Below are 14524 nucleotides of genomic sequence, written 5' to 3' on the forward strand. Positions count from 1 at the left end.
GCCCAGGGTCTGCAGCGCAGGGCGGGAGTGGAATGGGCCGCTGAGACCCAGGGCAGACCGCAGTGGTTGACCAGGCGGCCAAGAGGGTCTGAACAGTGGTCATTTTCAGATAACGGTGAGACTGAGCTTTATTTGTCAAAGGGAGAGGGGAAAGGAGGACTCGTCCAGGCATCGGAGTTACTCTGGGACATTTCGGGGATTCCCAGTCCCCAGTCTGAAGGGGCAGCGTTAGCCAAGGGACCGCGGCTCTCAGACGCGGCAGAGGAGGCTCGGGGCGTGGGCACGGGCGGGGAGGGCGCTGCCCAGCTGGGCTTCTGCGCAGAGGGAGAGGGGGAGGAACGGGCGCGGCTCCCAGAGCCCGGGGGTGAGGCCAGCAGGGGAGTGCGCCCGCCCCAGCGGGGAGCAGAGCAGTTCTGGGGAGTGAGGAGGGGCCCAGCTGACCCATGCCTGGGCCTCCCGGTCTCCGCACTCCCGCTGCGTGTGTGCGCGCACGCTGCACATGCATGCAGCACAAGTGACTTATGGGCTGTCATGAAGCTGTCCCTGGGGCTGGAAGACTTTGGGGTCAGCTATCTGGGGCCCCAGGGGCTTCACCTGGGCCAGGATGTCCCGGATGGAGCGGCAGGGCATCTTCTCAGAGCCGTGGCAGGGCTGGGCACCAGCTGAGGGATCAGGTTCGGGAGAGCCCCTGGGCCCCCCGCTCAGTGAGGAGGAGGAGACGGAAGCGCAGGGGTGGCCAGCAGAGCTGGCCTTGCTGCCACAGGGCTGGAGGATGATTTTGCCACTGGACTGGGAGCTGGAGCTGTGGCTGAGTGAGCCCGGGCCCGGTGGGGAGCAGGGCCCCTGGGAAACACTGCCGCAGGGGTGGGAGCCTGGCGCAGAGCCCCCAGAAGTGCTGGGGCTGCTGGGGACTCTGGAACCAGAGAGGGAGCAGGGCCCCCTCACGCCTGCACAGAGCTGGACCCCCCCAGAGCCCACTGGCTGGAACACGATGGCCGAGGAAGCTCCAGAGGGGTAGATGCTGGCGGAGCTGTGGCTGGGGATGATGGGGTTGCTGGAGAAGTACTTGCCCTCAGAGATGGGCGGCCCAGCTGCAAAGGAGGGCACCCCTGGCGAGCCTCTCACAGGGTTGTCTTTGGTGAAGTACCCCACTGGGTAGATTTTGCCCTCACTATAAGTCATGCCCGGGGCCAGGTAACTGTTAGAGGAGCCACCCACCACCTCATAACTGCCATAGGACTTCTCTACAGAGGTGATGGGGGGGCAGGGCTGGCCTGGGAGGCCACCATTGCTACAAGGAGAGCCTTGAACCACTCCAGGGCCGCCAGAGCCGTGCTGCTCCACCACCACAACCACTGGCCTTTGGCCCCCTGACACGGAGTGGGAGCTGGAGATGTAGGAGCCAGAGTGGGAGACAACGGGTCCCCCGCTGCAGGGAGAGTCAGGGACATCGGAACTACAGGGGCGTAAGTTAGAATTGACCTTTTGGCCACCACTGCCGGACACCCAGGAAGTTTGGGAGACAGAGGAGCTTGAGCCTCCTCCAGACTGGGAAGAGCTTATCACGAAGTGGGTGGAACCACCATTGGTTGGTGGAGCTGGGCCGGACCCCAGCTGGGAGGAGCTGGAGGCACTGTGCAGACTAGAGCCAGACCCAGAGGAGTAGCTGCTCTGGGAATACCCTGTTCCTGGTTTAAACAGCAAAGATCCCGAAGAACCACCCTGGGCCACACTGGATCCGCTGGAGCCACCACTGAAGCTACTGCTGGAGCCACTGCTGGAGCCACTGCTGGAGCCACTGCTGGAGCCACTGGAACCACCACTGGAGCCACTGCTGGAGCCGCTGGAACCACTGGATCCACCACTGAAGCCACTGGAGCCACCACTAGGGCCACCAGAACCACTGGAAACACTGGAGACACTGGATCCGCTGGAGCCACCACTGGAGCCACCAGAACTGGAAACAGAGCTGCTGGAGCCACCCTTCCCAATGAGACAGGGGTCATTGGGGGAAGTGATACGTGTGGGGTCCTTACAAGGGTCTGAGAAGGTCCCAATGCTCTTAGCCAAGGTCCCTGGGGAGGAAAATCATGGTTAGTAAGGGCCCAAGAGCCTTGGCATCCTCCCTCTCCTTTCAGGCCCATCTGCATCGCCTGCCACTCTGATTTCTCCTGCGAGTGGCCCAGGAGAGTCGGGCAGAAAAGGGAGGGAGAGGCTGTTATCTCTAAAGGGATATGGCAGAATAAGGGCAGCTCCCTTTTTCTGGGAGGGGGCGGGAAAGGGCTAGCATCTGCCGGAAAAGAAAAGGAGACTGCAAAGTGGGAGGTCTGGAAGAAAGACACAAGGAGGGCAGAGTAGGACAAATGGCCTACAGGACCTGCCCCAGAGAGACAGCAGGTGGAGACTGAAACCCAAGGTGGGCGTAGATCCCCAGGGAAGAAACCCCAGGCAAGACCGTGGGACCAGATGGGAAGAGAAGACACAGACAGAACAACAGCGGACCCAGGAGGGAGGGCAAGGAGCAGAAGAGACACTGAGAAGAGAAAAGGCGGCAGCCAAGGGGCTGAAGTAGAGGGCAGGGCACTTAGGGCCCTGGCTGCTCAGCAGCTTCCCTGGAGGGGCCAGCTTAGGCTAAAGGCGGAAATTCTGCTCCCAACTGCTCGCCGCCCGTGGGGAAAGCTAGGTGGGGGCCGGGATGTGGGGGCATCACTGTTGCTCCAGAACCTGCGGGAACAGCCCCACAGGACAGGCTCTCCTAGCCCAGCCCAGGGACACCAATGGAACCTCCCCCGAGGTTCCCGGCATCAGCTTCTCTCTCCCTGCCCAGCTACCCTGGAGCCATGCCCCCACCCCTCCCGTCTCCCTCAAGATGCAGAGCCACCTCTTTCCTCCAGGGCTCATCTACCTGTCCTCTGCGGCCCACATCCCCTCCCAGTCCCCAGTGGCCTGGACAGGGCCACACACTTCGAGTCACCAGACCTCCCTGCCTCCCTCTGGCGTCACTGTAAGCGCCGCCGAGTGTGGGTGTGGATGTGGGTGTGGAAGGGGCTTGAAGACATCAGCAAGTCATGCCATGCTATTCCTACCACTGCTCCCCCAGCCGGCCACCAACACCCAGGCTCACACCTGGAACTCCCAAGTCCCTCTTCAAGGAGACACTCTCTGTGCCCCCAACGCCACCCAGCCCACCCCTCCCACAGGCCACGCAAGGTCACGAGTGTCCAGATAACAGCCCAGCCTGGGGTTTGCCTCCGCTGTACTTTCTAGTTGGGCTCCTGAGCCAGTTTCCTAACCTCGGGGAGCCTCGCGCTCCGGTGCAGGGTGGGTGAGAACAGCAAATCTCACTCGGTTCCCCTAAAGGCCGAGAGTGCTAGAGCAGAGTCTGGCCCTGAAAGGCTCTAAAAATGGAAGTTACTGTGACTATGAAATATCCAGTCTTCACCTTCTAGAACTCAGACAGCAACAGACAACTTCTATATAACCCTCTGGAATTTCCAAAGCACCAACACATAACCACATTTTAGAGCCTCAGAAACTGAGGCTCAGAAAGTTTAAGTAGCCTCCCTGGGTGATGGGAGGGATGGGCAGTGAGGAGCAGCCCCGGGCCCCAGCGTCAGACTGTAGAGCCTTCCCCTTGCTGGGCTCTCCCAGGCTCTAGACAATCCCTCCAACCTTCCCTCCTCTCCCACCCCCTCACGCCCAGGCCCCCCTCCCTGCCCCGTACCTGGCAGGAGGAGGCCAGCCAGCAGCAGGGCCATGGCCCCTCGCCCTCCCACACGCCCCATCCAGGGTGCCCGCGAGGAGCCCATCTTGGACTTCATGGCTTTCTGACTGCCAGCAGCTGAGGCCACCCGGGCCTTTATGGCAGGGCTGGACATTCTCTGGGCAGGAGTCACTGTGGGGAGGGAGGAGCAGGGAAGTCAGTGCCCAGGGGAAGTTGGTGTGGCAGGAGGAGCTGAAGTAATCAGTTGGGGTATCTGCCTACTCAGCAGCCCAGGTGCTGTGGTGCCGGTGCTGTGGCCACGGCCCTGCGGGGTCTGCCCTGGCTCCTCGTTGCCTAACCTGGAACCAGGTGCTCTGCCCCGATAGTGGCCACCCACTCTGGGGCGGCTACTCTCACCATGGGCCCAGTCACCTTCCCCTGTTGGCCTGTTCAACTCCCTATCCTCCCACCTTGCCAAGGGACGTGGGCATTTCAACTTCCCCTCTGCACCCAGTCCCTGCCGCACCCCCCCCCCCCACACACACACACACACACGCACGCACGCGCACACACACTGCCTGGTTAGCCAGGTTCCCACCCACAGCCTCTGGGGATCCACCACTCTCTCCCAGACACAAAGGTATGCACCCGGCCCCTGTGCCCAGGTCATCACCGCCACACATCTATCAGTGAGGGAGACTTTTCCTCTCAGAAACGGGAATTTGCCTTCCAAAACCCAGCTCCTTTGACTTCTCCCTTCTGGGGCCTCCAGTGACAGCATGCAGGGTGCTGGGTACCAGGGCCTCATCCTGGGGAGAGGCCTGGGCTGGAGACCCCTGTTGGCTGGGCCTTGGTCACTCACAGGCCACGCACTGCCCCTCCCCAGGGCTGTGACCCTGACGCCCTGGATGAGCCAGAGCCTAATAAGACTAATTGGGAAGGTGGTGGCCCTGCGCCCATTAGCTTGCTCTGGGGCCTGGGTGAGCAAACAGGAAGGGGCAGGAGGGCCGGCAAAGGATGAAAGGTGGCCCTGGAGGACCAGGGAGAACTGCAGTGAGGGTGGATCCCGCCTCCACCACCACCGGGCAGCCTCTCCCTCCAGCTCCGGTCCTGGCCCCACCCCAGTCGCCTAATTGCTCACTGGTATTGCAGGAGTATCAGTATCGGAGGGAGGCGCCGGGGAGACGGCTCCTGCGGCTCTCTGCTGCTCCCCACGCCCACCGGGCCTCTCGGGGCTCCCCTCACCCAGGCCCTGGTCCCACACTCTCCAGTCTCCTCGCTAGGCTCCCTCCAGCCCCACGCTGCCCATGGCACCTTCTGCAATGAAAGAAACGGTCTGTGGCTGCTGAACACTTGGAATGGGGCTAGTAAACAACCGGAGGAACTGAGTTTTTAATTTTACCTAATTTACATTAATTAGACTGTAAATAGTCCCCAGCTTTCTGCTGGCACTGGGAATGGGAGTGGGTAGGAGCATCAGGGGCTAAGGGAGCGGAGGTCCCAGGACAGCCCCCCTGAAGAGAGGTGGTAAAGGGGGGCGGGGACCTGGCTTGGGTGCCAGCTCACCTCCCAGCTGTGGGCAACTCACCAAACTTTTCTGACCGTCGAAATCCTCATCTGTCAAACGGGGGTATTTCAGACCTGCCTTGCGGGTTTTAGTGACTATCAGACGGGAAATTATCAGGAAGGTTAGGTGGAGCAAGAGATGCAGGCACTGGGCAAGGGAGCCTCAGTGTCCTGTCTGGTTCCCTCACTGAGCGACACCTACCCCTCAGCCCAGGCTCTCTGCAGTCTCCTGGGCCCTCCACCCCCTACACTGCGCACAAGGGTGCTGTTGAAAATGACATTGCTCCTTTCCAGTCAGCTGCTCGGTGACCCTCCTGGCCACAGAGGTTCCCTCTCCCCCTGGGTGTCTCCAGGAGGAGGAGGGAAGGAGGAGCTGGGAGGAGGGAGGAAGGTGCCCAAGAGAGGCTCCGGCAAGGAGCCCCGTGGGTGGGAAGGTAGGAGAATGGTGGGGCTGCAAGGTATTCCTTTCCCCACAAACAGGCGTCAACAGTCTGTCCTCCCATCCCTCCCGGCGCATCAGGCCTTGGCCAGCACAGCCGGTGCTGCAGGAGGCAGTCTCTGTGGGCCCCTCGCCAGATCTTCGCCGCCCACACCCTGGTGTGCGGCCACATTCCTTCTCCCACGCCGTCCTCCCGTCCACTCTGCCCACATCTTTCCAGCCCATCCCGCCACCTGCTCCGGGCGCTGTACTCTGCTATGTCCCCGGTGCTCACCATTGGCCCCATTCAGCTCAGGCAGCAAAAGTCGGAAGCTGATGGGGTCCAGGAGGGCAGCTGAGGGACACTGGCTGAGTTCCCACCGGGGTCAGACCACCTCCTGGCCGCTCAGCACAGACTGCCGAGTTCCCCAATGACAGAGTCCCCCAACCAGCCATCGAGTGCCTGCCAGTGGGTGGACTGCATGAGTGTGGGTGCCCAGGCTCAACCCCCACCAGAGAAAACCAAACTTAAAGCACGTGCCTTCCAGAGGCAAGAGATGGGGGTCCCTGCTCTTATTCAAGAGGAAAGGAGGTCTCATGACTCCAGGCCCCTGTGCTCTGTGCTGCTGCTCTCAGCACAGCACTGGCTCTGCGCCCTGGGTCCTGCTTCGGAAGTTGCAACAAGGAGGAAAAGGAATTGTCCTTGTCCTCGAGGAGCTGCAGCCAGCTGGGCGCACACAGCATAGACAGGGGGCAGGCACCTGGCTTCCTGGAGGAGGCGGGACTCTCCAGGCCTTGAGGAGTGAGGAGAAGGGCAGGGAGCCTGACAGTGCTGAAGACATATTTAGAAGCAGCACAGGTTTGAGTTGGCGGGAAGGCGAGGGGGGGGGCGCCCAGCAAGGCAGGTGGTCCCTGACGCCAGGCTGGAGGGGGGACTGAGAGCTCTGAGCAGGGGAGGGTACGGTCAGGTAGAGAACCACCAGGTCCTGACTGTGACTGAGGGCCACATATCCCCCAGGCACTGCACACTGCTCGCGGTCGGGCCCTCACAATAGCCCTGCAGGGAAATGTTTGTCTTTCCCTTTTCATAGATGAGAAAACAGAATTTAAAGTATTTGCCCAAACCAGCTGGTAACAAGCAAAAGAGTTTAGAAAGGACTCAAACACGAGTCCATTGCGCTCCAAAGCCCAACTGGGTCCCCTCCCTCTCCATGCGGACACCATGCCACAGATTAATGGCGGTGGTCCAAGGACAGACTTCAGAGGTCCCGAAAACCTGTGAGAATGTGTGAGATTCCTCGTGTGCCACCGGAGCCTGGACAGTTAAGAAGTGAGAAGTCAGCCAACTGTATGCTGTCCCTGCCCCCACCGGGCTCCTCTCCTCTGCACCGCATCCAGGGCCTGAGCTCAGGACAGGCACGAGGTCCTCGGGAGACCTAAGGCTTAGGCCAGAGACAGAAGAAAAGGGAATGACAAAAATAGGCACAGGAAAAGCCTGAAAGACGAGCTTATTTTTCATGGCGAGAGGTGGAGAGGCCACCGGAGCCACGCTGGGCCCCAGGACCTGTGGCTGGTCCCCTCCTGTCTGCTCTCCTGCTTCTGGGTCTCCGGCACTCCCGCCAGCTGGGGACTTAGCTCTCCTGCCATCACTGTTCCCTCCCTCAGAGGGAAGCTGCTGCTCACTCAGGGTCCACTCGGAGCCACAGTGGGGACGGTAACCAAGAACACAGAAGGTGAGGAGAGCTTTACATGCAGGATTTCCTACTGGCCTGTGCTTTAGCCGGGTGGCCCATGTGACTGGCTAAACTCTCCGCCTTAGCCTCTCCCTCGCTGCCTGCCTCGCGGTTTCTCCCCGGGTAGCCAAACAAGGGCAGCTTCTATGTCGGCCTGGCCTGACTCCTTTGGCCTCTCTTCTCAGGTGGACTCTGTGGTACATCACCTGTGCAGCCCCCACAGGGCCTCAAAATGTGACCAAAAGCATTGGCCCTGGACGGCAGGGCCCATGACAGTGGGCAGAGCACATGCTGTCCACTGATCTCCAGGCAGGAAGGCACAGGAGGCACGTGGTGATTTTTTGGAAAAAAAGAATGAACAGACATGTCTGGGCCACTCTTCCCCTCCCTGCTTATTCTGGACACATTCCTTCCCTCTGGTTTCCGGCCCTTGTCCCTCCCACGTCAAAGTGTAAAGCCCACTGTAGGTGGAGGGTGGGACACACCCTTGGCCAAGGCCGGTGTCCTGGAGGCTCGTCCAGCAGGCAGGCAGCAGGCGCGTGGACATGGCTCTGATGTGCCCCTCGATGTGCTCTCTCGTGGGCCCCCTGTCCCGCCCTCATTGCCCTGAGTGAGGCCCCTAAGCCTCTCCTCTCCCCGGGATGCCCTTTTCTCTGAGATGCAGCGCACATCCATCAACAAGTAGTAGAGCTCCCGTGACGGGGCGGGGAAGGCGGGACTGCCCACGCTGGGGGCGGGAGGGCAGTGCTGTGTGCTTCAGGGACTCTGCGCCAGGCTGCGGGGGTCCCACTCCAGCATACCTTATTGCCCTAGCTGAGAACCACTCAGCTCTTCCTTCCTCCACTCAGCCCCATCTGTCAGTCTGTCCTCTAGGACAGGCCTTCTGGAGCTTGGCCTGCTCAGCCTCCTCTTACAGCCCAGCGGCAGCCTGCAAGGGACCTGGGGCACTGCAACTGGGATGTGGGAGTGAGGATTGGGGTCAAAGGACTGGGGTCAGAGCTGGGGCATCTTCAGGCTGAGTCCTGAAGAGGAAGAATTTGGGAGGTGGGGGATCTGCCCAGCATTCCTCCCTGCCACGCACCCTGTTTCTGCAAGTAGCAGGGAGTCGCTGGGCCCAAGACTTCATGGCTCTAAGTGACTTCTGACGTGTCCACTAGCTCTCTGGTCTTGTGAGGAGATGACTGTGGAGGCTGATTAGCTCTGAGTGACAATACCTTTCCTCCTCCCTGTCTCCTGGACTGCGTGTGGAAGCTAGCACTGCACAGTGCTCAAGTTCACCGGTTACTCATCCTTTCCACTGGGGCTGTTCATGGCTTTTATTGTTATCAGTCACCCAGAATTAGGGGCCCAGCTCCCTCCCTGACGCACAGGACGGAGCAGGAGAGTGTGAGAGGGACACCAGGGCGACGTCTGAATGTGCTTTGGGAGGCTGGACAGGCCTGTGCCCCAAGGGCGTCGTGGTGAGTGTGGCCCTTGGAGCTTCCCAAAGGGGATCACGAGGGCCCATCCTCTCTCCTTCTTCCATCCCAACTGAATCCTCTGGCTGACAGCCCCTCCCTGGCAGGGCCTGTAGGCTGTGTCACCTCACCCCCCACCCCCTCACCCCCCACCCCCCCACTCCCGTGCCTGACTCACCTTAGAGGGGTGACCTTGGCAACTGAAAGACTTTGGTGAGGCCTGAGGGAGGCCCGGGCTGGTGAGGTTAGAGGCAAAGAGACCCTTGGGTCTCTAGGCTGCCCCCTGGTGGTAGAGCATGGAGCACACTCGAGGAATTCAGGCGCTCAGCATTGCGTGGGCATTTAAACCTGAGCGAAGAGATCCCTTGAAGTCACATCCCAGGTCACAGAGGACGGATGGTAGACTAGGGACTAAGGCTCTGGTCCCATCTGATGCTGTTGCCTTTATGTTATCCTGTCTGCCCCCAGGAGCTAAGATTACACTGCAAAAGGCAGAGCTCAGCTCTGGCCGGTTTGGCTCAGTGGTTAGAGTGTCAGCCATGGACTGAAGTGTCATGGGTTCGATTCTGGCCAAGGACACTTCCTCAGTTGCAGGCTCGATCCCTGGCCCCGGTTGGGGTGGAAAAAATATCCTCGGATGAGGACTGAAAAAAAATAATAAAGGCAGAGCTAAGGGTGATATGCTTTGAGGATACTAAGGAAAGAAACATGGCAAATTTGGTTTAATTCAAGAAGTTTTTTGAACCAGTGCCAGGCACCTGGTGGGCACTTCATTAAAGGTTAGAGGGGGAAGAACATGTACAGTGAGAGCGATTCAGTTTATAGCAAAGCAAGTCTTTGGTGAAATGAATTTGAAAAGGGCAGCTGGCATAGTTAGGAATTCCCTCCTGGGCTCCTGCCTGTGGTGAGCCTCTAATTCAACTCAGTCACATTTTATTGCCATGATTTGCATGTTTGTTTCCTCCCTAGACACAGCTGCTGGAGGGCAGGGAGGACTGAAACTGCTTCCTGGGACAGTGGCCATCGCCCAGCACCACACAGGACATACTCAATACGTGACTGGCCCACGGAAGCCGGTTTCCCTGCCAGAGACGGGCAGAGAGCAGACAACCGTGTATCCTGTCCAGTCACACTTGCCGGCCCAGCCAGGCTGTGCCCCACGCTGCCTCGGGCTCACTCAGCCTCCACTATTAGATTAGACCACGATACTCAGCCTAGGCTCTTTTCTTTCTTTGGCCAAGCATTTAGCTACATGTCCAAGGCACTGAGCTATTCTCTAAATCTGTGGTTCCTGTCCTATCATTTAATTCCATGATTCCATGTTGACGTAAGAGGCAACAGCGTCCCGGCTGCAGTCCGTCTGGGTGGGGCCACCAGGGCAGATGGAAGCATGAGCACTGTCTAACTGGAATGGATAGGACACAGTAGGTCCTAGTGTCAATCCTTACCATCCAGTCCCACTCAGTCTCCTCCCAGCCAAGAAACACAGCACCCTTGGGTGACAATCTATGGCCTGTTATAGGTATTAAAATTTCCAATTACCTCATGCCTCCCCTTCTCTCTCCCACTCACCCACTTGTTGTGTGAAACTGGGAAGAACTAGTTTGGAGTCAAGCAGTCTGGCACCGTCTTGACTTTGGCACTTGTGTTGCCTTGGACAGGCAGTCACCTCTCTCAGCAGTAGCTTTCTCATCCTGTGAAGTGAAGCTAGTAATTTGCTTAATGGAACAGCTTTGGGCCAGGCACTGGGTGAGAAGTGAGGCATAAGAACACAGACCATGCCGTCCTGCCCTCAAGAAGCTCATACTCTCCCAGAAGAGGAAGGCAAGGGAGCTAGCATAATATTGTGGAAATGAAGGAAAGCAGTGAGCACCCTAAATCCTTCCTGGGCCATCAGGGACTCAATGACTTTCTCTCTTTCTCCTTTAGAAACTTGTTTTCGCTTTCCATTCCCAATGAACTTGTCACTGACGTGGGAGGGCATCGGAGATCAGTCTGAGGGTCTAGACTTTCTTCCCTTTGTGGACGAGAAAGGGCTGCAGTAAGTCACAGATCCCTAACTGGGCAGGTTCGGTGGGCAGTCACCCTGTCCGTTGTCCCTGAGCATCTAGGTTAGCACACTTTGAAATGCCAGAAACAATGGGCCTTGAAGGAGTAACCATGCTCAAGAGCACCAAACCTCCACTCCCCTGGAACCCGACCGGCCTTGCTCTCTCGGCCTCCTGTACTCTTCTCGTTCCCTCCTTAACCTCAGATGCATACGAGAGGCTGCAAAATGTTATTCTTGGGAGCATTTGGGGTCTTGCTTTCCAGCATATGTTGTCAGTTTGGCTCAAACTCATATAAATTCTTTTTTTTTTTAAATCCTCACCTGAGCATATTTTTTCCATTGCTTCACAGAGAGTGTGGAAGAGAGGCAGAGAGAGAGAAACATCAGTATGAAAGGGACACACTGATTGGATGCCTCCTGCACGCTCCGGGGCGTGGGATCGAGCCTGCAACCGAGGTACATGCCATTGGCTGGAATCGAGCCTGGGACCCTTCAGTCCACAGGCTGACGCTCTAACCACTGAGCCAAACTGGCCAGGGCTAAATTATTTTTCTTTTTAAACAAAGTTGTCTTTATTGTTTTCTTACCGCCTCTTTGAGCGTCAGAGTTGACCCCTCCCAGGAATAGGGCATTTGAGGAGATAAATACTTATTTGGCCATCCACTCATCAGCAGGGGGAGGCTTAATTAAAATAGTAATATAAAAATAATAACAATGCCCTGGCTGGGTGGCTCCGTTGGTTGGAGCGTCATCGCGTACACCAAAAGGTGGAGGGTTCGAGTCCCCGTCAGGGCACACACCTAGGTCATGGGTTCCATCCCCAGCCAGGGCGCATGCAGAAGGCAACGGCTTGATGTTTTTCTCTCGCATTGATGTTTCTCTCTCTCTCAAATCGGTAAAAACAAGTCCTTGGGTGACGATTAAATAAGTAAATAAATAAACAAAAATAATAACGACTGTGATCAATAATAAAACGTTCCCTACGACCTCCTAATGTGCAGTTGGTGAAGCTCTGAGAACCCCTCTCCCGGGAGGGGCCGAGGAACGCCCATCTCCACCAAGCAGCCCTCATCAATGCCCTCCCCACCGGTCTGCCTAGGAATGATATCCCCCCCCACGGGCAGTTGGCTCAGGGAGCCCCGCCTCGGTCCTCCCAGAAAGGGCCTGCCGGTGCGCCCCACTCCCTCCCCCTCCCCCTCTCCTCTGGCCTCTCCCCTTCATTGTCCCTCCTCCTCTGGACGCTTTCCCCTCCTTCCAATCACTGTCACCTCCTCCTGCACGCCCTTCCTCCCCACCTGCCTCTGGTCTCCTTCACCTACTTCTTCCCCTGCTTCTCCAGCTTCCTTTCCTCTGATCAAAGCCTGTGCTTCCACCCTGACCCTGAGCAGAGACTGGGATATGCCCCAACTCGGCCTCACCGGGGACGAGACAGAGTGCAGCCCGGACCCCAGACTGCCCCCAGGGACCCGGCTTGGACACAGGACAGAGGGGCACCCAAGGCAGAAGTGGGGCGACTCTACTCCCAGTGGCTAGCACGGGCTGGGCAGGGAGTGGAGGAGAAAGGTGGGCTGAGAGCTGGGCATCGGCTCCCCCGGTCCTGGAAGCCCAGGCCAACCTCGCAGTCACCACTCAGCCCAGGCTCTCCCTGAGTCCGAACTCCCACATGTTCCTACCAGCGGAGCATGGCAGTCCCCAGGCCTGGCATTCCTCAGGCTCTCTGCTGCCTTACATCTCTGGGTCCTGGGATTCGGGTGGGCCCTGCCAGAGGCTGTCGCCGGGAGCATTCCGATTCAGGGGCCAGGGGGAGCCTCTGCGGCCATTCCGAGACCTGTATCAGGGAGGCTGCAAGACTGAGGTCCCTGGGGCAGAGATGCCCAAAGCTTCCTCTTCGTGGGGTCTGCAGTCCCATCACTGCCCATGGAAGCTGGGAGCCACGAGGCCTCGGAGAAGCTGTAGGACTGCTGCGGGCACCTCTGCCCTTTTCTCCAGGAGCCTACTGGGGGACGGTGTGGAGGGCTGGGACCCCGCGGCACTACAGACCACACAAATGAACTGCAGCCAGCCTGGACGTGCTGACAGCCCAGGCACCAAGTGAACAGAGAAAAACTCATGTTCCTTACATGAACACCCTTCATCCCACGCCTCCCTGCAGTCCATGCTGAGCGTGCATTCCTCCCCCCCACTGGGCACAGATCCCTCACAGGAGCTCCTGAGCCCGGCACCCACACCTACACAATCTCCCCAAGCTACCCGTCCAGCAATATATCTGTCTTTTCTAGATTATAAATCTGATACCATTGCAATAATCCGGTTAATATTTAATGGGAAAGGAGTAAAGGGAAGACTAGATAATATAGGCAGGCCATTTATACAGCTTTTACGAGGAAGCTGTAATTTAACATTCAAATCTGTCCCCACTGACTGATGGGGGAAGGGACTGGACAAAGGCAGTTTAGACACATGCCCAATAAGGTCTGAGTAACAGGAAAAGGAGCTTATCTGTCAATCACATCTGGGAATAGGTAATGGGCCAGAATAAATGTGGCCACTGCAAGGCCCAAAACCCTGAATATTTAAACTTCTGAACAAAGGAGTCCTTTGGCCTCTCCTGCTTGCCTGAGCTCCTGTTGCAGGGGATGTGCTCCCCTGCGTCCCCATGGCTCACACAATGGACTAATGGAGTTTTATTAGCCTGAATGCTGAACTGGTCCTGGCTGCAACATGGAGCGGAAGCTCTGGACACTGGCCTTGCTTTTGGCTCTGCTGGAACCCCAGTTGCCCCTCTTTCAGGAGTGGGTTAAGGAGCATGGGATTTACAACCAAAGGAATGTAACTCCATGCAAATAAAGCCTTTTACCACATCCCATCCTCCCGTGGGGGTTCCTGAAAATGCTTATTTCAGCAGGACCCCACCCTCTCATGTCTGAGAAATCTGGCCCACCATTTCAGCCTACTCTCTGTTGCCCAAAGTCATCATTCATTCATCAGTGAATTCAGACATTCAGCAGCCCTGGTTAATTTTCTGTCCACTAGGTTGGGCTATGGGATACCCAGGGAGCTGGCAACACTGCTCTGGCTGTGTCTAAGAGGGTGCTTCTGGAAGAGATTAGCATTTGAATTGGTGGACTGAGTACAGAAGATTCGCCCTCACCAATGTGAATGGTGTCATCCAGTCTTTGACGAGATGGTGGAGGAAGGGCTAATTTACTCTGTGAGCTGGGACATCCAGCTTCACCTACCCCTGGACTTTGGCACTCCTGGCCTTTCCTCTGGGACTGGGACCTACGCCATCTGCTCCCCTGGTTCCAACTCAGACTGTATTACTGCACTGGCTTTCCTGGGTGTGCAGCTTGCAGGTGGCAGATCGTGGCTCCATAGTCTCAAGCCAATTCCTACGATGAATCTCCAATGCTATATTCTATTGGTTCTGTTTCTCTGGAGAACTGTCACTAACACAACATACTAAGCGTCCTTGGAGGCCCAGGCACTGTATTTTGTGTCAGGGGTACACAGATGAATAAAGAGATGGGAAAATGTAGTGGTTAAAACCAGAGACATTGACATTGGATGACCTGAGTTCAAATCCCAGTTTTGCCA

General features: G+C 57.6%; 1 protein-coding gene across 2 annotated transcripts; it reads right to left on the reverse strand.

Annotated features, from left to right (window-relative positions):
• Positions 1–519: 519 nt before the first annotated feature.
• On the reverse strand, positions 520–3821 carry CDSN (corneodesmosin). Of its 2 annotated transcripts, XM_087817067.1 has the most exons (3): positions 3725–3809; positions 1732–2075; positions 520–1671 (listed from the first exon to the last, which is right to left on the reverse strand). In XM_087817067.1, the coding sequence occupies exons 1-3, from the start codon at positions 3807–3809 to the stop codon at positions 520–522; spliced, it is 1581 nt and encodes a 526-aa protein (XP_087673193.1). The 2 variants fall into 2 exon arrangements, with proteins under 2 accessions (XP_087673193.1, XP_087673192.1); XM_087817066.1 differs by having other exon boundaries at positions 520–2075; positions 3725–3821.
• Between the last annotated feature and the right edge of the window lie 10703 nt (positions 3822–14524).

This window comes from Miniopterus natalensis, chromosome 5, assembly GCF_054644295.1.
Source record: "Miniopterus natalensis isolate mMinNat1 chromosome 5, mMinNat1.hap1, whole genome shotgun sequence".
Lineage (NCBI taxonomy): Eukaryota > Metazoa > Chordata > Mammalia > Chiroptera > Miniopteridae > Miniopterus > Miniopterus natalensis.

What these genes read in the sequence shown, in the direction of transcription:
- CDSN (XM_087817066.1), bottom strand. Translation starts at nt 3,821, where the DNA reads ATGAAGTCCAAGATGGGCTCCTCGCGGGCACCCTGGATGGGGCGTGTG. An exon ending in GGCTGGCCTCCTCCTGCCAG is followed by an intron (nt 2,076 to 3,724) that starts GTACGGGGCAGG and finishes TTTCCTCCCCAG; the next exon opens with GGACCTTGGCTAAGAGCATT.